This window comes from Antechinus flavipes, chromosome 2 (assembly GCF_016432865.1).
Source record: "Antechinus flavipes isolate AdamAnt ecotype Samford, QLD, Australia chromosome 2, AdamAnt_v2, whole genome shotgun sequence".
In the NCBI taxonomy this organism is placed as follows: Eukaryota; Metazoa; Chordata; class Mammalia; order Dasyuromorphia; family Dasyuridae; genus Antechinus; species Antechinus flavipes.
In genome coordinates, this window is record NC_067399.1 from 635225758 (window position 1) to 635250290 (window position 24533).

Consider the following 24533-nt stretch of genomic DNA (forward strand, 5'->3'; position numbering starts at 1 on the left):
CTCCTATCAAACTCTCTTTGGCATCCAAAGCCCTTCCTAACTTGCCCCTTTTCCAGGTACCTTCTCTTCCTCCCCAGGCTCTTCAGTACACAGGGACACTGGCCTCCCACTACTCCCTGAATATGCCCTCTGCTTCCGACTCCAGGCATTTTCACTGGCTGTGCCCGTCCCTGGAAGGCTTTCCTCCTCCCATCTACTTCCTGGCTTTCTTCCAGTCCCAGAGAGAAGCCTTCTCAAACCTTGTCATGCGTTCTCTGCTGATTCCTCTCAATTCCTCCTGCCCACAGCTGTTTTCGCCCCGTCTCATCCGCAGACCTCATTGAGCTCCCTGGAAGAAGGGCCTGCCCTTTGCCCTTCTTTGTATCCCCAGCCCTTGGCCTAACGTCTGGCCCGTAGGAGGCACCTAGCAAAGGTTCACTGATTGAAGACTGCTCAAACCAGAGGGTTTTCTTGGGTGTGACGGCAGGAGGGCAGGGGATCTGGGTAAGCTGGGGAAGACACGGAGACATTGGGTAGAGACTGCAGATTAGCAAAAGGTGAAGAGATGATCAAGGACAATTAAGAGGAGACAAGAGGGACAGAAGGTCATTCTTCGCTCTTCTCTGATGGGAACAAAAGAGACAATAGGGGAAGACATTTGGGTGAGGTGAAAGGAAGGAGGAGAGGGAGCTCTGCAAATGGCCTCCATTTTTTTTTTAGTGAAAGAGGTATGAGAAGTCCTTAGCGGGGAGTGGAAGAGAAGGTTTTTCATAAGAAGCTTAAGAAGGGATAGAAGGTCTACAATAGCTACTAAAGAGACTGGGAAGTGAACAGGTGAAGGAGATATGCACAGACTGTCACAGAAAACTGCAGTGGATGCACGGCCTCATGCTATTTTCCAATGTTACATGCCCAGAGAATGGGGCTAGTATCAGCAACCCTCAACCCGCAAGAGACAGACATTCTGCACCTCGAGCCAACACAGACACCATCGGGTCTCCCATTTTTGCCCATTCCCCAACCTTTATCCTCTGATGTTAAAAGCTTGCTAAGAGTCATGCAGCTGGGCAGGCAGCTCCCCTACAATTTGGGGTTCACTAACTTCAACTGGGCTCCCTTTAGGTCCTGGCTATCTTGATATCATTGTTACCAGATTCCCCAGGGACTTCCTCAACTCCAGCTTCCAAACTCAGCTCAAACTCCCTAGATTGCTCATCTCACTCTTGCCAAAGAACTGACCTATCTCGACTTTGTGGGGGAACTTATGGTCATCAAATGGAAGTTCCTTATGCTTCCATCCCTTTCCCCTCAGAATGTTTCATTATCTTCACTAATTCTCAGCTTATTCTTTCCCATCTCTGAGGAAGGAGAGCTGTTTCTTTGGTTTGGGGATCAATCTCTTTACTTCAGGCTCAGATCCCATCCTCTCCCACCTCTTCAGGAACCTCGTCCCAGCTGTCTCCCTCTTCTACACACTATCCTGGTTATTACCAATTCTAGAACCCACTTTGTGGTCAAGTTCTGTCACTGTGTTTGAGGTAGACCTCTTCCTCCAACTGGGTCCTCTTCTTTTCTGATCCTGCATATGGTGTTCTATTTTTTGGCATCTCCTCACTATACCTTGGTCATCTCATCTTATCATACAGTTTTAACTATGACTTCTATGCAGATGACTTCCAAATATTGACTTTTCCCCTCTCAAATTTTAGACTAAGATTTTCTACTACATCCTGGAAAGCTTCTCTTGGATTCCATGCCTGTAGCATAAATTTAATACCAATTAATTAATTTGTTCCTCTCCTTCTGATCTCATGAGTTTCATTAATGTTCTCCTAAACCAATTAGTCTTTTTTTGTGTGTCATAGATCTCTTTGTTAGTTAGTATAGTGAAGGCTATAGATTTCTCAGAACCACAGGAATACAAAGGAAACTAATTATATTGGAACATACAGAATGATAAAAATACTTTAAAAATCCATGCTCATAAATCTCAGATTAAGAACCTTTATCCTAATTCAGCTAGTTCAAAACATCAGTCACCTTTACTATTCCCTGCCTAGACATTCACATTCAGTCATTAGTCCTGCTGTCGTTCAACTATACCTTCCTGTCAATATCTTAACTCAAGTCCTATTACTTTTTGCCTGAACATTTAATATAGTGATTCTTAAACGGGCTCCTTCCCTCTAATGTTTTTTCATTATAGTTTATCCTACAAACTCCTGTTACAGAAATCTTTCTCTAATGATATGACTTAATGGATTAGGTACCTGTGACCCTTTATAAGACCTAATTACATAGAGGAAACCACATAAAGTCCTTAAGCCTGAAATTAAAGACCCACTATAATTTGAACCCTTTGCTATGCTGTTATCCTGCTTGGAATGTCGTTTTGCCTGCTCCGATTCCTCCAACTCTATCTTTCTAATTATGGGATCTCAATTCCCCTTCAAATAATCATACTAATAATACAAGATAAGTTTTATTTCACTGAAGGACCCATATCTGAACACACAGTCAAAAACAACTGTCTTTTCTCATGAGCTACACAATATTCCAGAGATGTTACTACCCTATATCTGAATCCTACCTGAAAGGGAAAAGTACTTAGAATGGGAAATGAATTAGCCCTTTTTGAAAAACCCACTTAATGCTATATAATTGACAGTAACAGTTGAAAGCAAATTGTGGGTTTGATTTGCTATCTTATGGCTCTGTTCTTTAAGTGTTCATTGATTATGGAAACTCCTCTGCTTAGTTCAGAAACTCCCTTTTCTCTTACAGGAAATTTGGATTCCTCCAGAAATTTTCATTGCTCCATTTCTGTCTCTGGCTTCTGTCTGCTGTTTAGGGCCATATATTCCCATCTTCTAAGGGACACATAGCTCCCTCTTCTCCCTAGAATCATATGAATTCCAGATCTGAAAGGTCCATCTGGTTGGAGAACTGGCAATTTGTGTGAGTTAATTTAGATTTTTCCTGTCTCAACTCTGGTTCTCATCTTTGAAAACCTATTCTTACTACTCATTGTAGAAGACCAAATCAAGTTAAATATGACTCATTCATAACATAGAATCAATGAACCAAAGGCAAGGGTACTCATTTAAACCCTAAACCAAGGTAACAACTATATCCCAAAGATATTAATGAAAATTGTTTTTTATTTGGAAGGGGAAGTTATAGTAAACACCTCATTCTTGAACCAGGTCAAGTTTGATCTTCTACCTTTTCCATTTCAAGATCTGGTCATTTTGTTTGCCTTTTTCTTAAAAAGATCAGATGGCCCATTCATCTTATCTCTGAAAAATGGAATTTGATTTTATCATTTCAATTGTTTTTAAAATTTCAATTTAGTTGATTATTTTATCATTAGTTCTTTTCTGTTAATAGATCTCTTTGTTCCCCTAAGTTTTTAAAGCACAGATTTGCTAAGTTTCTTTCTTACTAATATAAGCCTTCAAATCTATAAATGTGTTTTGATTACTAACTTGGATGCATCCCATAGATTTTCTTGCTAAAGGATAAAATGACTTTTCTTTTTAATTTTTACTGATATATTTTGTTTTCATAAGAGCCTCATTCTACAATCTATCTCCTTTCCTACCCAACAAGCCATTTCTTATAATAAAACTTTTAAAAGGGGGGAAAGAAATCAGCAAAACTGAACAACAAAGCAACTGAGTCTGGAAATATAAACACTCTTCCAACACTTTTTTATATCACTTAATCTTCCCTTGTTGATTACAAGCTACTTTCTTCTTTTTAATAACTCTCCTCTTATTTTTTGAGGTAGCTATGAAGAACATGGCTTTCCTATAACTTCCAACTTTTCCATGTACCCACAAAGTTGGGGGCAGGCTAGTGCCCCTACATACACACTCTTTGTTTTCTAAATTGTAACAGAATTGTAAATAATTCTAAATGTTTCTAAAATTGTAACATTCAGTAAAGCCTGAGTTTACTGGGAGCCAACTAACTAGAACTGTCATTTGACTAGATTCCTTCTGCTTTTTCCTTCCCTCTTTCCCTCTCCTTCCCTTTCTTCCTAGGAAGTATAAAGTCATAAGAAAAGTCTTGCAAAAGAGATTTCTTTCCCTCCAAAAGCAATTTCCAGATTGTGATAAAAATATTTAAATCTGCATAAATTGAATTTACAGTTTTACATACAACAAAAATTTTAGAATTAAAAATTTTTTTAATATAAAATAACAGCTGAAATATATATAATGTTTTCAGGTCTGCAAAGCACTTAACAAAAATGATTTTATTTGATCCATGCCACTCTTGGGAGGCATGATAGATATTATTCTCCTCATTTTACAGAAGAGGAAAGAGATTTAAGGAGAGTCACTGCCTAATCACCCAGCGTCACAGAGCTGATAAGTGTAAGAGGTGGGATTCAAACTGAGTTTTCCACTGATTTCAAAGCCAATGCTTCTTCTCACTCAGCTCTGCTACCACTGAATGATCTATACCCGATCAAATTTGCAGTTGTCTGGGAGCAACTTAAATGCTGAGAAGTGTGTTTAGTTCTTTTAAGACCCATCCATGATTTCCTCCAAATAAGGTCTCCTTGCCAACAAAGCCTGCAAGCCCTCTCAGAATAGGGTCTTGGGAAAGGGAGGTTGGCAGAACAAGGTATTGCCCTAAGGCTGATCTGCAGGCAGTGATCTCTAAAAGTGTGTGTGTGTGTGTGTGTGTGTGTGTGTGTGTGTGTGTGTGGTGGTGGTGGGGGGGGTGTTGGGAGGAGAAGAAGGTGGGGAGTTTGGGGAGGAGATTACACAATTAGCCATAAAAGTTGGACCAATGTTTTGGGAAATTTTGTAAGGAAAAAAATGTCAAAGTAAAAAAGTAATTTATTGGTTAATATCTAATTAAGCAGAATACCATAATTACTATTACCAAGTTATTTTTTACTTAAATTGATTCATTTGCTAGCTACTTCCCGGGTACCAAGTAGTATCCACGCCTTAATTACGAATGTTTAAATTCCTCTTCTAATACTGCCTTAGTAATATATTCCTTCTGGAGTTAGCACTTCCTAAGACTGATAATAAAGTGACAACCAGAAAACACAGAGCTTGTAATACAAAAGCCATTTGTTTTTAACCCCAAGAATTAACTTATTATCCTTATCCTTCTCATTCCTCTAGAGTTTTCAAAAAAAAATTTCTGAATATTTGTTTTTTATATAAGCAGATTTCACATCACTTCTGAAGATACTAATGTTCTAAATCAATACAGTAAGAAAGAAGGCAAAAGAAGTTTGATCTCTTTTCTTGACTCACCTTCAGGAAGGAAATGTGTTTTCTATCTATCAGATCTTTTTAGGGACAGCCTCAGCAGCAGAAAGAATTTCAACATATGTATGATACAGTTTGAATTTTGGAGTGTTATTTTGATAACGATATTTCAACACAATTGATTTCTTTTGTAATTCAATGTATTTAATGTATTTTAAAACATTACTCTGAGAAAGGTCCATGGACTTGATCAGCCTGCCAAAAGATTCTAGGACACACAAAAAGGTAAAGAACCTCTAGCTTTAAGTAATTTAAAGTTAAGGCAACATTCAAAACTTCCTGCTGCCTTATCATATGGTATAATCACTATTTAAAATATTGAAAAACAAAATCAGAGCAAGATGCTAAGATTAGGCAGTAGAGTCAGACCTCTGGATTGGGAGAATATCTGGTCCCTAAATTTGAACCCAAACTCCTTCTTCATATATATATTAACAACCTTGTGATGCTATAATTTAAGGAAGAAAAAAAAAATCAAACAACTGACCAAGTATTTTAACAGAATAATAAATCCAAAGCCTTGAACTAAAAATGAGTTTAATTCCACGAGTTTTCTCTTGCTTCACTTCTACTTGCCCCCCTTGATTATGGATCCAAGTCCCTCTCAAAGACTAGGCATTTTTTCTCTTTCAAAATTTAACTAATGCAACAAAAGTTATGTTTGTTATCAATTCATCTGGGGCAGGATGCCTAGCTAATACCTTGTAGTACCATCTTTCTTCCTAGAAAGGTGAGAAGCTGTCATTTGGATGCCAAGACCTCAGAGTTCACCATTTCCTATGAAGGAATACAGTTGCAATCCGCTTCACTGCGATCTCCATTTCTCCAAGTCTTTGGTGGGACTTTAAGCTAAATGACAAAAATGATAATAAGGAATTCCTTCTCTGTTGGTAACCATATTTTCCCAGGTGAGAACAGTCTATAATAGGGGTCCTCAAACTACAGCCCGCGGCCAGATACGGCAGCTGAGGATGTTTATCCCCCTCACCCAGGGCTATGAAGTTTATTTAAAGGCCCACAAAACAAAGTTTTTGTTTTTACTATAGTCCGGTCTTCCAAAAGTCTGAGGGACAGCGAACTGGCCCCCTATTTTAAAAGTTTGAGGACCCCTGGTCTATAACAAGTCTACAAAGTATAGTTTCATAACAGTGATGTCATGAAATCACCCTGAATTTAATCAGTGCTGGTATCTCATCACTTAGCAGATATCACGACAACCTAATGTAGACATTGTCACAAATGTCTTAGTCAAGTTAGAATGGATAGGTATAAGGGGGTGGAGGGTTTGAGGCAGAATGTCATAGAGTCATTTGCATCTGCAGGACTATTATCTCTTATCTGCAAAATGAGGGGCCACACACTGCAATATTCTCTACCATTCATTCTATTGGCTTTTTTCCATTATTTTTTCCCTGCACTTTCAATAATAAATTTGCCATAGCACAAACTAGTTACTGTTTCATACTAGCTTGACTCAGAATTTCAGGACAAAAAACTCCCAGACTCATCTATTCTGTGGCTGCATTACACTGCAGCATCATGGGAGCTTCAGTGCTATTCTAGGAAAGGGAGAGCTCCCCATACTCTGCTACTTTATGGACATTTCTGGCGGAGGTGTTCATCAGGCATGGGTTCCCAGGGCCCAGGGCCATTGTGTTCCTTTTGTGACAATCCTAATGAATCATGTCAATCTCTTTAGCAATCTACACCGTACCTTGCTGTGGTGGCCTGCTTTAGTTCTGTCACTAGGATGACACTTTTTGGCTCACAGATATATCTGTGACATTTTCCTGACAGCCATGTGGTGATTGCTGATTGATGCTTCAGTACTTGCTAAGCAGCAGGAGCTGTTTCCTATTTTATTAGTCATGTGGTGGCCAGTAAATGTGACTGCAAGCTATCTTGTCATTGCCAACTTAGCTATTTCTTTAGCACTCTTAAATATGCTTTGATTATGAGGACGGTATTCCTTCTCCACCTCAAAAAGAATGAACTAGCTGGTAAAGAGTAAGAAATGTGGGCAAAAGAAGGACTGAAAACATGAGCAACAGAGGTAGTAACAGAGCTGAGACACTATAGTTTTAGACATATCCAAAGCCTTAGATTCTTGACCTGTTCTATAACCATCCAATCCTGCTGGCCATCATATCTAATGTCTCAGCAACTAAAGAAATGTTGTAAGAATGACCATTATTTTCCTTCCTTACAGGGATCTTTTTATTGGCTGAACCTTCTTTCTAATCCTTAGAATTTTTTTAAAATTTCAATAGTATTTTATTTTTTCCAATTATGTAAAGATAATTCCAACATTCATTTTTTTAAAAGATTCTAAGTTCTAAATTTCCCCCACTTCATCCTTTATCTCCTCCCTTCCCAAACTGACATAGATTATATATTCACAATAATTTTAAACATATCTAAGAAAGCCTAGAGATTATTTTGTGGGTGACTGAAAGCTGGGGAGAAAAGGCTGTTTGGGAATATTTGGAAGGGGACTGTAAGTTAGTTATATAGCTCTTCAGAGCTCTGGCAGGGGAAGGAGATGTGTTAAAATACCTAACATGAAGATTAAGTTGGGTTTTCCTTAAAATGGATTGAAATTGTCCTTAAGATTTAACAGGCTAACTACTGGGTCTGCATCCCAAAGAAAATATAAAAAAAGAGAAAAGGATTCACATAGGCAAAAATATTTGTAGCAGTTCTATTTATAGTGACAAAGATTTGGAAATTGAGTGGATGCCCATCAATTGGGGAATGGCTGAATAAGTTATGGTATATGAAAGTAATGGAATATTATTGTTCTATAAGAGATGATGAACAGACTGATTTCAGAAAAGTCTGGAAAGACTTATATGAATTGATGCTAAGTGAAACAAATAGAACCAGGAAAACATTATACATAGCAATAGCAAAATTATGTGATGATCAACTATATGGATTTAGCTCTTCTCAACAATACAGTAATCCAAGACAACTCCAATAAATTTTGGATGGAAAATGTCATCTGCATCCAGAGAAAAAATTGAATGTGGATCAAAACACACTGTTTTCATCTTTTTTCTTTCTCTTTCCATGGTTTTTCATTTTTGTTCTGAATTTTTCTCTCTCCAATATGACTCAAATAGAAATATATAAAAAATGAATGTACATATATAACCTTAAAAAAAAAAAAACCCAAGCCTAACAGGCTAAGGGAAAAGGGTCGGCTCATCATATTAGCTTCAAGTCTAAAAGCCTGATTGCAAAGAGGCAGTAGCTACTCTCTTTAAGATCTGACTAGTAAGCAAACAGGGCCAATCCAGGTTTAGCTGAACCAATGCTATATCTGTGTTGAATAGCCTTTCTCTACTACAGCTCTTTTAATAAATTAGATGATCTCTAAATGTCTTACTTCACTCCAACTCCAAATCTGAAGTACCAATCCATCCTGAATTAAGTCTGACCTACAAAGAGAACGAAAGAAAGATGATGTGCTATATGGGAACAAGTCAGGCTTTGTTATCACCTGTCTGGTAAACCTGGTTTTCCTCTGTATGTAGAGAGAAAAAGTTAGAAAGTATTTTGACATTTTGGGATTATTTTGACTAGCATCTTTACCACCTATCTAACATTCTCTGGAAATAGAAAGGCAGAATATGTTCAAATATCTTAAGTATTCTAAGATTACTAGAAGAAAGGTTCTCTATAAATATAGGGAAAATCATTACAATATCTGTAATTCAAATATGCAAGTGGAGGATATATAGGCAACTGTAGTTTTCTCTCCACTCCACCAGTATCTTGTTTTAGCTAGTTTTAACTAACAAATTATTTTATTTTTTAAAATTTTATTTGATTTCCTGAAAATGCTCTGTAATCTATATAGCTCTGGGACTCATGTGAAAAAACTAACATAAAATAAATTCAGAGGCTAAAACTTCCCTTTAAAGAGTTAGAGGATAATGGTCGAGAAAATACGATCTCTAAGTTATCTGTCTTCTAATGGTTTAGAATTCCAAAGATATATGGAATTTTGAAAGGTCACTGAATTAATTCCCCAGACTATATAAAAACCACATTTTAAACATTACAAAAAGGGCAACTGCTAACCCTCTTTCCATCTCTAAAGAAGTGATTCTATTTTTTTCAGCAATCTACCATACTGATTTCAAACTATTAAAGGCAAGTTTTCACCTAATTATTGCTATTGTTAGTAATAACAACAACAATAATATAAAGCACTCTTCAATACATTACCTCATTTGATCTTCACGACAGCCCTAAGAGAAAGGAGCTACACGGATATAGCACAGAAGAATGTAACCAGGATTAAGTGTACTGCTGACCCCACTATATGAGAATAGCTGAAGGAACCAGCTATTTAGTTGGGAGCAGAAAAGTCTATCTTCAAGGATGTGAAGCACCGGTAGATGAAAGTAGGATTAGTGCCCCCCAGAGGGCACAGCTAGAAGCAGTGTGTGAAAATTGCAAAGGGGCATATTTAAGCTGATGTTTAAGTCAAAATGGAAAGGGCAGCCTTGGGAGAGAATGGCTTCCAGGACAAGTGTTCACTGCTCTTCAGGTAGGATCTTATTCAGCTTTAAGGTAGACATTCCTTCCAACTCTGAGATGACTTGATTCTGTGAGATGTTAATTACTGCATCCAATACGCAGATGAAGATAGCAGGGCTCAAAAATGTTAAGTCATTTGCTCAGAGATACAGCTATTAAATGGAAGAACCTAATTTCTTTCTTTGTTTAAAAGTTTTTATTGTTGTCTTTTATTTTTTATATGACCATATTTATACCTAGTATCCTTCCCTTTCCATAGAGAATTCTTAATTTTTTAGATAATTGTTAAATGCTGGCATTTATGTAATAACTTAAGAATTAGAAAATACTTTCAATATATATTTGATTTGAGCATCATAATAGCCTTTATAGGCTGACTACTGTGAGTATTATTATCTCCATTTTACAGATAAGGAAATTGAGAGTTAGGTTAAATGACCTGTTTAGGGTCACCCAACTGCTAAGTGTGAGAATCAAGAAATGAATCCTGCCTCAGCCCACATACATTTTTACTGTTAGAATTTAAACCTATGTTCTCTCGCTTTGAGGGCTGTTAAATTCCCTCCTTTTGTTGTCTTCTTCAAATGAATATTAACAATTCACAGAGATTATTTCTCTTCTTTGTGGCTGGGACAAAGCAAAAGCAGGGCCAAAGGGACATAAGATGACTCCTGAAGCATCTATGTTTTAAAAACTTCAATTGGATACGATCCTGGGCTGCCCGGCCAATCCCAAAGGGTACCTTTTCATCTCATCTAGTCCACTGGGTCCTATGACCCAACAATGACTTCTTTTTACTTTCAATCTAAAAAAGCCTTTTACTTCCATTAACAACTCTGTTTACTGAAAAGCCAATCTTCTAACTTCACTCTTCTATGACACAGTCACAAAGGTACAACTCAGTGAAAAAAGGATTGACAGTTATGAAGCATTTCCCCCTTAATACTAGGTAGTTGCTACATAGCCTACTTCTGAAACCCCTAGCCTTACTTCTGACATCTCCTATAGAGCCCTACTTGTTATTACTTAACAGAAGATTCTTGACAAGCTGAGTTATCTCATTATCCAGGTTAGGGACTTGGGGGAGGGAACGGTATAGGCAAGATGAAAAACACAAGAACTCTCTTGTCAGGTAAGAGTCTAAAAAAAGGAAAGAGATAAAATTTTTTTAAAAATTAAAAGAACACCAAGGACTATCTTACAATAGAAAAGTTATATCCCCAATATCTTGGGGTTTTTTTTTTTGTCTTTTCTGACCCAAACCTACTATTTCTTTATATAGAGTATCACTGGTTAGGAAACTCCTTCTGCCAGGGCAGGTCAATATGTGCTTTATAACATAGTCTTAATTAAGGGAGTTGCCTAGGAACAGAATCCCTGCCATCCTATACTACTTTCTTTGGGCATCCCCAGCTCAGCACATAATAAGCAACTAATGAACACTTCATTCATGGACTCACTCACTCAATCTGAGAGTCAGACACATAACCTGAAGCTGAGTCTTCCTGGACTTTGGCCAGCTCTCTTCCCACAATCCCAGAAGGTCCAAGATAAAGAGGCTTAAAAACTGAGTCCATATCATCAAGAAAAGGCTTAATTATGATCAGTTAAATTTGTTATTTAAGAATGCAGCAAAGTATAAGGCATTTTATATTTTATATCCAAATGACTATATGGCTATAACAAGCAAAAATTTTTATTCAAAGACTATACAAATTTAGTTATTTTGAGATTTCATTTAGATAAATTCATTCATTCTCTGAAAAGTGTTTTTTATATAAGGCATTATTATATTTGGATAAAGCAATATTGATCTATACCAAAATTATTATTACCTTAGAGTTTAAGGTAGAAAACTGTGGGAAGTAATTGTGTTTTGGGGTTGTTTCTTCAAATGAATATTTTTGTAGTTTAATCCAGTGCCAAATGTGTTGGACAATTAAGAGCTATTATTATTGTTCTTAATAATAACTATTGGATTAACTCTGGATGGTATTGACATAAAATTTCAGAACAAAGGACCTAAATGTCCCTTTTCAGAGAGGAGATCTCTCCTTGAAGAGGAGGATATATATTTTAAAACCACATAATGATTCCAGCTTTGACAGGAAGAAAAGGATCAAAGATACAGATTTAGAAATTACTTTGGAATTCAGCATCTTTATTTTACAGATGGAGAAAACAAGACCTAGAGAAAGAAGACAAGTGATCTGCCCAAATCGGTGATAACCCAAGTCCTTGACTCCAAATTCATTCAGAATTCTGTATCATAGTGCCCTCCAAAGATAGAAACTCTATTGCAATCTAACAAAACTATAAAAACACAAGCCTGTAATCTTCTCTATAAAAGCATAAAGCCTAGTTAATAAATCTAGTGATGAATATATCTCTTTCTGATATTAAGTATTTCATATATCATACCACCATATTTTATCATGGTTTCTCTTGATCACATTTATGATTGTTACCATTTAATGAATAAACCACCAGTGAATATTGCATTTTTATCTCTTGTATTTTCTTAGTTTCTGCAAGAGTTGTTTTCTGATATTTATAACCTGGGAGTTATGCTTGATTCTTCCCTCTCCTTCACCACGCACATCCAGTCAGTTGCCAATGTTGCCATCAGATCTTTCACAACGGACAGCTTTTTTTCCTCCCCGATCAACTTCCATGCTCAAGCCCTTATTATCTCTCTCTGAGAACACTGCAAGGCCTCCTGGACTCTTTCTACTCCAATCCATCATTCACATAGCTGCCAAAATGATTTTCTTTGAGCACCATCTAACCATGTGGCCACCTTAAACTTTATACTAAACTTCAGCAATGCCCTCTTGGCAACAGGCCAAATCCTACTTTGTCTCTGCCTTTTAAAGCTCTTCACTACCTGACCCTAATTCTTCTTTGCGGTCTCATTCTTTTCTTCCCCATATTTGTAACCCAGCCCTCCTTTCATGGAATGCACCCCATTCCTTAGCTAATTCTTTGCTCTCTTTAAGAAACAAATGAGCATCACCTTCTACCCAAAGCCTTACAAATTTCTAGTGCCCTCCTTTCTTCTGATGACCTTGGATTTAGTTTAAATATATAATTATACATTCTCTTCCTTGATGAAAGCAGAAATGTTGTCTTTCTTTTTCAAGCACCCAGCACAGTGCCTGGCACATACTGGAACTTAACAAATGCTTGATGGTTGGTTGATTCATTCTGCCTTAGAGCAAATGCAGTGATCTAATGAATGCAGAGACACTGCTGACTGAATTTTTTAAAAATCTAAAAATGTCCTCATTCCAGGAATACCCATCAGTCAGGGCACCTGGGTTTTACTATGTTCAAAACCAGAGCTATTTCCTATTTCACAATAAGAGTACAATGATGATAATGAATTATAACAACTCTCCCAAAATTTCTTCTCAACATTTGCTTGTGTAAGTCTATTTACATATTAGTCAGTTATAAGATGGAGAGGGTTTGGATAATTTAATAAACACATTAAGTGAATGTTCTTCGGCAGATCTCTAATTGAAAATTTGCAGATTAAAATTAAAAGGACACAAAAATGAATTTTAGTCATGGCTATAAGAGAGATCTTCTGAAAAGACAAGCTATTTTGAAATAGAAATATTCCTTTTATGTTCCTTTCAATAAAACATTGGCAATTTTTTTTTTTTAGAAAACTGAGAACGCCTTGAAATAACACCTCCTTTAGCTTTAATCACAAATAATTGCCTCTTTTAGTACTAATGAGCATCACAAAATGGAATGTAATTTAGCCAGTTCATTCAGTATAATAGCTTTGTGTGAGAGAGATCTTGTCTCAATTTCCTAGAGTATGATAACAGAGCAGTAAATTTTTCACTTGGGGATGCTTTTCTAACCTATGTAAATAGAAATAGAAATCCCATTATCTATTGATAAAAACAACAAAGCAGGTTAAATAAAGTTATATGTGTTACTGTTTCCCATAACAGCCATGGGCTCTTTGGATCATGAATGGAAATAAAGCACTTCACTTACTGAAATCAATGAGAAACCTTCCAAATCCTTGCCTTTGGTACTGGGGCATGATCATTATGCAGGAGACATTGTACTTCTGCTGGCAAAGCTTTTCCTGAGGGAAGGAGAAGCAGATCAAGGATGTCAAAGCGCTGCTGACGCAGGCCCCTCCCTGTGCTCAATAATACCCTTGGACACTGCTTCAGGAAGGCAAGGAGCAGCAATGTCAGGGCAAGACCAAAGCAAAAATTCTGGCATCTGATTTAAAACAAACCATCTGAGCTGGGCATGTTTCTTAACTATGCTCTAAGTCAGAACACAGGATCCAGGGATGTACCAACCTCACAGGTAGAAATCAAGGAAGAAGGGGAAATCCCTTCCATATTTAAATTACTTGGGTCTGTCAAGGAGAGACAGAGGGAAGCACTGCCCAAAGTCCCTCCAGATGACTGACCAAGCTTCTGGGAGCACATAAAAGAACATGCTCCATTCTCTAGAATTCTGTTTTCTACTTTGAAGGAAATGCTCCTAATGTTAGTGTAACTGAAATGGTATCTGAATCGCGGGGAGATTTTCCACAACCAAGAACATTTTATCCTTTGCGTAAAAAGTGAAAACATCTGAAAATCACAAGTCTGAAAATCACTTAAAGAAAAAATGCCTCTAAAGCCCTCCAAACAACAAAGTAAAAACAAACAGAAGAATTCAAAAACATAAACTACAAAATAGGAGAGGAGGAGTTTGGCATTAAGCAGAAATCTCTTACTAAAGATAAAAAAAAAAAAAAAAGATGCCCAAAACTACCCACATAAAGGGAGGAAAAAGCTTATTAGATTATAAGATATGTGGCCGCATATTAACCAGGAATGAGACCGAACACAAATTATACTAACTGTATCAAAGAACTAACTCGGAATACTCAAATACTAATGAACCTGTTTTAGTTGATAAGTGGTAGAAAAAAAATCTTTAATACAAATAGAGATTGTGAAGAAAGATTTATCTCTATCTTCTGAATTCTGAGTTTTAAGATTAAGGGTAAGAATTGATTTGACCATCAGTCTAGGAAGATGAGTAGTCAAATGATCATCTAAGAAACATCTCAACATTCAAAAGTTTTGGAAATAACCTTATTTTGTAATTTTGACTAATTGTCACTTGAGTAGCAACTGACCAGGAGCAGAGAAGAAAGAGCATGGAGGAAGCCCAAGTGTTTGCTGTTGGAGATGTTAAGTCAGGTCCGAGAATAAAATGAGGACAGTGTTGATCCAGTGTTGAAAGAGTGCTAGGCCATCAAGGGACAGAGCAGCTCGGGGGTAGATAAAAAGAAAATGAGAAGGGATCTTGGAATTATGGAATAGTGGCAGGAGATGAAACTCAAGATATAACCCAGAAAAAAAGAGGGAGCGTGATGAGACAGCTGTGTCTATGGGGGGGTAAGGGGTGACTAGTAAATAAATGCACAGATGAGCAGAGCATTTGACACCTCAAGGTCAGAACTGAAGAGACAGAGTGGGCAGTGGGAGATGCAGTACTGCTTTAGCCTGAGACAACCAGATTTCTCACACAGATGAGATTCTCTTGGAGCAACAGCATATCAAATAAAAAAGAATGAATTAAGGGTCTCTTATTTACATACTCCTGGGCAGATGTACCATGTTCAAAAATAAAGAGTATAAGGCATATAAATATACAAAATAAATTTACAGTGACTTGAAGGATGCAAGTGCTTGAACTGAGCTTTTATGGCACTTAGAAATTCCCGAAGATGGGGGCTGGTGGAGAACAGGAGAAAGGCATTTGAAGCATGGAGTGAGCCTGTGCCAAGAAATGCTGCATCCCTGAAGAGCAAGGTTACTTTAACTCTAGCACAGTGTGATGGAGAGTGATATGTCATCCAGAGAAAGTAGGGTGGAGTCACATTACAAGAAGACTTTGCTTATTTGTATTTTATTCTAAAGGCAACAGGGAGCCACTGAAACTCCTTGAGCAGAAAATCCCAGGAGATTAGGCCTAAACTTGAGAACTTCAAAGCAAAAGAGACCACTTAATGAAAGTGATGGGAAGGGCCCTGAAAATGACAGTGTAGAACAAGAAGCATTTCTTTTCCATCTTGATCCAGCAGGTTGGGGATCAGGAGAGAAAATCAAGTCAATGCCAGATGGAGAAGTTTTGGGAGAAAACCAGATTTCTGCAGCTTCAAGGAGGGGGACACAAGGAGCAGAGAGGAAGAGACATTTGAAAAAATCAGGGAGCAAGCTCTATGGAGCAAAGTGAGAGGATGAGGATGGATCATGAAGGGATGAAGGAGGGCTAGAGCTGATGAGGGAGGGCATGAGAAACATAATGGAACAGTGAACATTCATTTGAAGTAATTGATTCTCTTCTCTTGGGGATTTTTAGGCCCCCAGTGAAAAGAAAGGAGAAAACAGCCTTCCAGGCAACACTGAAATGTGTCAGAGAGATCATATTTTTAGGCCCCACTTCAAAAGACAGAAGTTTGTGTTGACTTAGCATGGAAAACAGTGTGAGTGAAAGAAACTTCAGTGAAGGGCTCTCAAGTCTGCAGGCCACACCTGAAACAGTGGATGAAACTTGAAGGACAGACCAGCAGTGCTGGCAAGGTGCCTCCCTCATCTCTCTTGGAGAGCCCCTGTTTGGGACATGTTGGCCTTTCAGAAACAGGTATCACTTCTTCAAGTTACAATTGTGGGAAACTTTACCCAAAGAGAGAGCTTCAACACATAATACTTTTGAAAAAGGAAAGGAGAGCGTAATAACTTCTGTTTTACCTTAGAGAAGTATCCAACGAGATGACAGCCCTTTTCATCATTTTTTGTCAAAACATAAAAAAGGAACGGCTCAACATCATAATACAAGGTTTTGTGGTCCAGGAAGAGCTTGGCTAACAAGCAAAGATTTTGGCAATAAATTTTGCTCACATTCCCATCAACCTAGCAAAAGAAACAGACAATATTATTAACTACAAAAAGTACCATTGAACATAATGCTGTTTTTTGTTTAAAGTATTTTAGGAAGCACATAATTGTATTTCCACATTCCAAATTACAAGATGAAAACACTCCATTAAGCAAGCACAAGGTTAACTCGAGAAGAGAAATTGCTCAGCATCTCCTACTCTTCACATTTGTAGTTTCTTCTCAAACTAGTTTACTGTAATACAAACTACTGGCTAGATAGCAATTTTGGCTTTTTATTTTTTATGGTTCAAAAATGATACAAATATGCCCCCTCCCCCAATCTGAACCAAACACATCTGAATTACAGGAAATGTAAACACATCAAAATACTTTCAAGGACGTTAATCTCTGTGCTATTTCCAAAATGGGTTTCACACCAAAATGAAATAAATGAACTGTATTATTCTGATTCCCTGAGGGGTGGATTCACAAAAAAGACCTCCATTTTGGTTTTCATCCCAAGCATCATTTCAAATATAATTGGAAAAGATAAAACTTCTATTCTGGGAATAATACTGCAGAGAAAGTGAGATGAATTTCAACCCAGAATAAGTACCGTGATTACAGTCTACTTCTGTTCAAAATAAAAAGAATCATGCTGGGATACTGACGGTTATGGACAGGAGGCTAGACAAGGGTGCCAATTTCTTAGATCAAATGGAGTTACAAATTTCCCCAGCATCGTTCTTGAGAGAAATGGCTATTTGCTAACCAGAGGTCTTTAACAATGAACTGGACCATCCTGTGGTCTCCAGTGGACCATACAAACTCTCACACTGCAGGATTATTTTTAGAACTCCTATAATAGGTTCCCTTGGAGAAGACCCAGCTCATATACAGAGCGACATAATCAGATATAAGTATCAGGCATCGGGCATAAAGGAGACGGTTTGCTCCTTAACTAAAGGAGGTTTTATTTATTTGGCTTGACAGCTCTTTTTTTGGCAGTATAATACAGAACAAAATATGCTAGACTGAAATCTAGATTCTCCTCTATAAGATGAATATACTACTACTAATAATAATATTTATACTCCTGATCAAGCTGCATAATCTTAAAACCCTATAGAAATGTGGCTGCAAGTTGCTCCTGAAAAAATCTGAAAGGTTCCTCCTACTGGCGTAAATGACAATATACAGAAAGCAGTTTGTAAACAGTAAAGTCCTTTGTGCTATTGACTAATCCATATAGGAGGGAAGCATCTTCCTTGGAACAGAACCTGAGCCTCCTTCCTCCTTAATTTCTTCAGACTTCCTGGGACCTCCTGTCTCTCTTCCTCTCTCCTATTCCATTTTATGACACATTACTCTCCATTACAATTTAAAGTCCTATCCCTATGATTAACTATGCCAACACTAAACTGTTCTACAGCCCTTAATCCTTTGCTTCCTTTTTATACTGATATTCATACTCTTACGAGATCTCAACTCTGGGTTATCTTTACTTGTGACCTCCTTTTAAACTTTTCATCTAAGGAATCTGCCTCAGAGTCCCCTCTCTCCACTTTCTCATTATATACAGACAATGCCCTAGAAACTTTTACTCCTTCATCTAATAAAACTTCCACCTTGGGCCTTCCCTTCTACTACTTCCCTTCTCACTGGTAAATGCCTCTCTTGGTCCATTTTACTCCTTAATCAACTTCTTGATAACCCAGGTCCCCTACAGTTCAACCCCTGTAATCCCATCCCTTAACTGAAATTCTTCTTTCCAAAGTTACCAACAACCTCTAAACTTAGTCAGTTTTCCTTTCTTCAAGTCTCATCCCATTAGGCTTCTCTGAAAATGCTGATGAGGTTAGACTCCCTCTGGGACATTCTCCTCTCCTTTGGCTTCTAAGATACTATTCTTTTTTGATTATTGATTATTCTCTAACCTATTTGGTCACTCACTCTAACTCTCCTTGAAAGTCATTCAGATCCTGCCAGTTAAATATGGGTTTCCACAAAGATGCTGCCCTGAGTCATCTTTTTTTTCCTCTCTATAATCTCTCAGTGATCCTATCAGCTCCAATAGGTTCAATTATTATCTCCATAAGAATTAGTCAATTTCCATGGTGTTTTTCCTTCTTTAAATATAATAATGGTTCTCTCTGGGAGCAGGTTTCTTGGGAGAGGTTTTCTGGAGGCAGCCTTAGTTTCAGTTAAAAGTAATAATCACCCAAATGCAGCCAGGGGTTAAAAGTTCACATCTTTTATTACTTCCTCCAAAATAGCCTGGTTACTTTTTCTTGGAGGCCTATCTCTCTGCTTGGTTCCAAGAGCTCTTGCAGCTTTGTCCTTTGCTTCTGCCTCTGCTTTCTTCAGCCTCCAGCCAGCACAAAGGTGGAAGATGGAATGAATCTCTCTTGCTTCCGAGAGAGGACTTCCCTCTGAATTCACTCTCAATCTTTTCAGCTGAACTGCCTGAGCCTCTGTTGGCTTCTTATATATCATCCTCCAAAAGTTGACTCCTCCCCTCTGAGGGAGGGATTAAGGGAGGTGTGAATTCACAAAGTTACAAAGTTAACTTTTGTGAATCTCCCATACTTGTGAACTCCAATGATACTTAAATACTTCTTGCTTATATGAGCTCTCTAAAGGTGTGAACACAAGCATTGTATCAATTACATTGAGTTAACACCAGGATTCCAACAAATCTCTCTCTCTCTCTCTCTCTCTCTCTCTCTTACTCCCTCTCTCTTCCTCCTTCTCCACCAATTGCAGTTAAGTCTGCTATATACATCAACTGAAAGTACAACAGGAATCTCCAACTCATTATATGCTTTAAATCTCCCTATTTTTTTGAAATCTTAAAAACAGGCTTAAATTTTTTTCTCTATTAAGTCAATTCTGAAAACATCAAATATCTTTAAAACAGCCCAATTTTCTAGCCCCATAATCACATGGAATTATTGAGACCAACAGAATTCTTCTGGGGTGGCCATCCACAGACATGAGAGAGCTTCCATCAGCTGCAGCATTCTTGTCAAGAAAGCCACATTGGTTGCCAAGAAATGGATGGGAATACAGGTGGCTAGGGATAAGGGAGACATCTACAGCTGTATAACTTTCTAGAGAGAAAAATATCTTCAAAAGCAACATTAACCAGAGATTTGCTACAGCTGCTAGCTAAAGCTAATTTCTATCACCAAAGAAGCAATTAATGGAAAGACTACTGAGGTCACAAATTCGCTGGCGAATTTGATTTTTTGCGGACATGAATTATAATTATTTCAGGAAAGGGAAAAAAGTCACCATGATGATAAAAAGGTATTTCAGCAGCTGGGAAGAATGGTTTAAAAGCAAGAACTCTTCCAAAAAGTGGAAAAGTTCCCACTGGAGAAAATTGTAAATCCTATTATCAAAATGCTATACAATTTTTGCCTTCTAGAAGACAAACACATATTTAAATTTGTTTTAAAATGGGGTTTTCATTTTACACATGCCTACCTCAAATACTGATAGATCTTTCCTCCTGTAGATTTCATTTGCTGGAGGATGAAACCATCCACATTTCTTTGAGTGCCTTAACAAAATGTTTTTACTTTTCATGTATTTAAGACAGAATTCACACAGGTAAAGCTTTGGTAACCTGTTGAAGTTCAAAAATCAAAGAGTTAGAATTTTAGGTCATTTAAAAAATGAAATATTGTTCAATTTTTCTAAAGGTTTTTCTATACTATAGTGTAAATAAATAATACCCAGATAAACAATGAAGTAAAGGAAATGTTAACTCATTTGTGACATAACCAATAATATTTGCCATCTCTACTATCCAAATTAAATATTGTCTTCTTAGAAATGATAAAAGAATTTTTGCAGATTTGAAGTCAACTTAATTAAATCTTAGCCAGAAGGGTAGCACTGAGTCAGAGGCCAGCTACTGGCAATAATGACACTCTTTATCAAATTCCAACATTAATATTGTTATTAGCTTAAAAAGGTCAATGGCAGAAATGTGATTGTTTTTACTTAGGGAATGGCCATAAATTAATTTATTAAGTACTATGTATAACTTATGAGGTTAAGGAGGTTCTAAAACTGAAATGTCTATATTTCCATAACTAGAGAAGATAACTTTTCTTGGTTATATTTGGTTTACAACAAAGAAGGAAAAGTAAAAATCCAAAGGCCAAAATTTATTTTATAGTTTTACCACTGATTTTTCCTGTGACTATGGACAAGTTTTCTCTCCCTCCAGATCATTATTGCTTACCTTGCAAATATAAACAATCATAGTTCTTGTACTCTTACCTCCAATACAAGGATATCCCTCGTTCTAAACAAAAAGCACTTTTAAAAGGGGTTCAAGAATTGTGAGATAAGAGGAATATAAATAGCAGCAATTTCAAAGCTTGTACTTCACATGGTAACTTTTACATATGATTACCCTTATGTCAAGAGGGGGAAAATTAAGGGCTGGATGAGTTTATTACAATTGTCTAAGATAATACTATCAATAAATGGAATCCAGGAAGAAAAGTCAGATCTTTTCATTCAATTTGAAGCTTTAAGTACAAGTATACACACTTCTGGTTCATTCCAGTTAGGTGACTAAAGAGATGCTGAAGGTGAAAGAAATAAGGTATAAATGCAGAAAGAACACAAAAGCTTGTTTTTATTGGAAGTTCTTGAAGACTATGAATTAAGAAATACAAGTAAATTACTAGTGCATGAACAGTCAAATGGTTGTTTAGTCCTGTTCTCTCACTGCAGCCAGGTCCTGATTAGTACAAATAATAAATTCCCAGAAATGGTCACATTATTTGAATTTGCAATGAATATTTTCATTGGGCTGAAACAAATGACTATATGTTATATAACTATGACTAATGCAAATTCAAATACATGTGACTATTTTAGGACATTTATTATTCACACTAAACAGAAACAAGTAGCAGTTATTTAGTAGTCTTAAAGTTCAACATATCTCAATGTTGTCTCTTAAATTACTTGACCAAAAATGGTTCCAGGATTAAAAACTGGGAAAGGTGTTTAATACTGCTCTTTCCTCAGATTTTTTTTGGTGCTACGTCTCTAAAAGAGCAAATAAAAAATATGACATTATGAGTGCATGTATGTGTGTGTGTGTGTGTGTGTGTGTGTGTGTGTGTGTGTATGTATAATATGTGTGTAATGTATATGTTTAAGCCAGGTATCCTCAAACTACGGCCCATGGGCCAGATTCGGCAATTGAGGATGTTTATTCCCCTCATTCAGGGCTATGAAGTTTCTTTATTTAAAGGCCCACAAAACAAAGTTTTTGTTTTTACTATAGTCCGGCCCTCCAACAGTCTGAGGGACAGTGAACTGGCCTCTTATTTAAAAAGTTTGAGGACCCCTGGTTTAAGCATTCCAATTAGAAAGAGAAATCTGGTGGTAAACATGCCTTCAAAAATTTATCCAAGAGCAAAAAAATTTTCATACATTGTTTCATGTCAAAGAGATATGTGTCCAATCAATCATAGAAAAAAATATGGTCTTGCAGCCAGAAGACATGGTTTACAGTGAATATGTAAACAGTAAATACAAGTCATTTAAATAAGATTTTTGAATATTAAAAAGGGTATCAGGAGAGACAGGCAAACTGTTAAGAATCAATTTCCAAATTTGCTTTGGTTTTCTATAAGCATCTACTTTCTTAAAATCATGGTGCTGCTTCTTTTATTTAAATAAAGTATATTTATTGATTAAGGCTATTCTACACTACCTTGCATATTCCTGTGGATAAGGCGAAGAATACCAGGTTTGGATTTCATACTTTCCAAATTCTATTACTGAAGGATACCGTCCATTGGATTCCACACCATTTTTACACCCTATTTTCTGTTAGGAAAAAGAAAAAGTAAAAAATTTAAATGTAAATATCAAAAGGGATGAAAAGAAGGGAGAAAGAAAAAAAAAGGAGGGAAGGAGGGCAGAGGGAAGAAGCATTTATTAAGTGCCCATTATATTCTAGGAACTGTGCTAAGAACTTTAAAAATATAATCTCATTTGATCCTCATGACTTCCCTGGGAGGCAGGACAATTAAAATAAAGAAGAGGATTCTTTTATTTATCTGTGAATTTTTCTGAAAAATGTACTGATGTCTATTTTAAAAGAATGCAGAACATGATATCCACTATTATTTTTACAAAATTATCTTCTTGAATTCTCATGCTGTCAAATGTTCTTTTGAAGTTATAATGAATTTGATTCATATTGCCCACGACACTACAATGGGAAAGAAAAAACAACAATTGCTACCTTAAGAAATAATTTCAAGGTGTTCTGTTGTAATGCTAATGTTGTATTAAATGGGTGCCAAAGGAAGCCAACATATATTAAATAAAATAAACCGATATGATGATGTGGCTATGTCATGTATATCTATGTTAGGCAAATCAATTTCAAGGGAATCTAATAGATCTTTTTTCATTTTAACATTTAAATATAATAACCAGAGCTACTTTGATAAGAGTACAGATTGACAAGATTTGAACTAGTTTTAGGGAAAATTTAACCAAAGAGACAGTAATACCAAGCTTGAAGAGGGACAAAGTAAAAAAAAAAAATTAAAGAAGAGTTTAAGAGTACAAAAATGCCTAATAGACCTCCTATCACTGTGACAGGGCAGAAATCACATAAGCAAGTTAGGAAAATATAGACCAAATAATGTAACCTAGGAATATTAATAGTTTAATGAAACAAAAGACTATATATGATGGAGAAATTTTGGAGAAAAGTCTAACCTTAACAAGGCATGCACTACAAGGATTCATTTGAACTCTTAAGAGGCAGTAGTGACAAAAGAGTGTAGACTGTGAGACTTAGAAAATCCTGCCTGATACTCCTTTGTTTCCAGCCTACTGATCAAACTGGGATAAGAATAGCACCTTTTTCATGGAGTTAACTGTAAGGATCAAAATGAAATAGGAGCAGTATGAAAACCTTAGAATGCTATATAAATGTTAGGTATTATCTGAAAATTAAAAACTGGCAGGTGGTAATATAAACATATACTACACAGTGAGTGGATCACAGTTTGCAATCCCAAGAATACCAAACTCTAAAACTGATGTATGACAAGTGTCAGTCCTTGGCTAGGCAGTATCCAGGAAAGTAACAGATTTGATCTTATGGGACAGTGTGAAGACCTGAATTCTGCTGCTCCAATTGTGCTGGCTGAGGCTCTCTGTACCTCCCCTTCCTCCTCTGAAAGGGAGAATAATTACATGGGAATTACTTACATCCTAGGACTACTTCACAGAAAAAACTCCATAAACTCTAAAGGACTAAGTATAGGTGTGAGCTGAGATTATTATTCAGTAACTGGTCATAAAGGACAATCCTGCAATACATATTAAGTCCAAAGAAAAAGTGATCTCTCTCAGTCAGTACTGAAGTGGCACCTCTACTATGAAGGCTTTGGTGTTTAAGATTTAAACCCTCTGTTTCCTCTAGTAAAGCGGAATCAGTAATTTAATGTTCACCTTTAAAACTTTGTCATGTATATCCCTTCTCTGACCTCCTTCAACAAACTGGCAGAGGGTTCCAGTCTACTCTGACAGTGTTAGCAATAAATCATCATTCACACAAAAAACACCAGAGAACAGTTTATTCTGAATTATAGCAGAGTTTGAAGATAATTATCTTGGAGGAAAAAACATATCAAAAGTTGAGCCTTCAATTTCAAAATGCCCAAGACATGCTGGCTGATAAAGTGGATATAGTCCTAGGCCTGAAGGCTTGGCTCAACTC

General features: G+C 36.8%; 1 protein-coding gene across 3 annotated transcripts in view; it reads right to left on the reverse strand.

Annotated features, from left to right (window-relative positions):
• The window catches only part of KAT6B (lysine acetyltransferase 6B), a 224798-nt gene that overhangs the window by 45526 nt on the left and 154739 nt on the right, over positions 1-24533 (reverse strand). For all 3 annotated transcript variants that reach the window (XM_051982063.1, XM_051982062.1, XM_051982061.1), the window contains exons 10-13: positions 22503-22618; positions 20243-20384; positions 16622-16783; positions 13851-13944 (exon numbers count right to left, since the gene is read on the reverse strand). In XM_051982063.1, coding sequence (XP_051838023.1) covers positions 13851-13944; positions 16622-16783; positions 20243-20384; positions 22503-22618 — 514 coding nt within the window. The remainder of the gene's footprint in view (positions 1-13850; positions 13945-16621; positions 16784-20242; positions 20385-22502; positions 22619-24533) is intronic.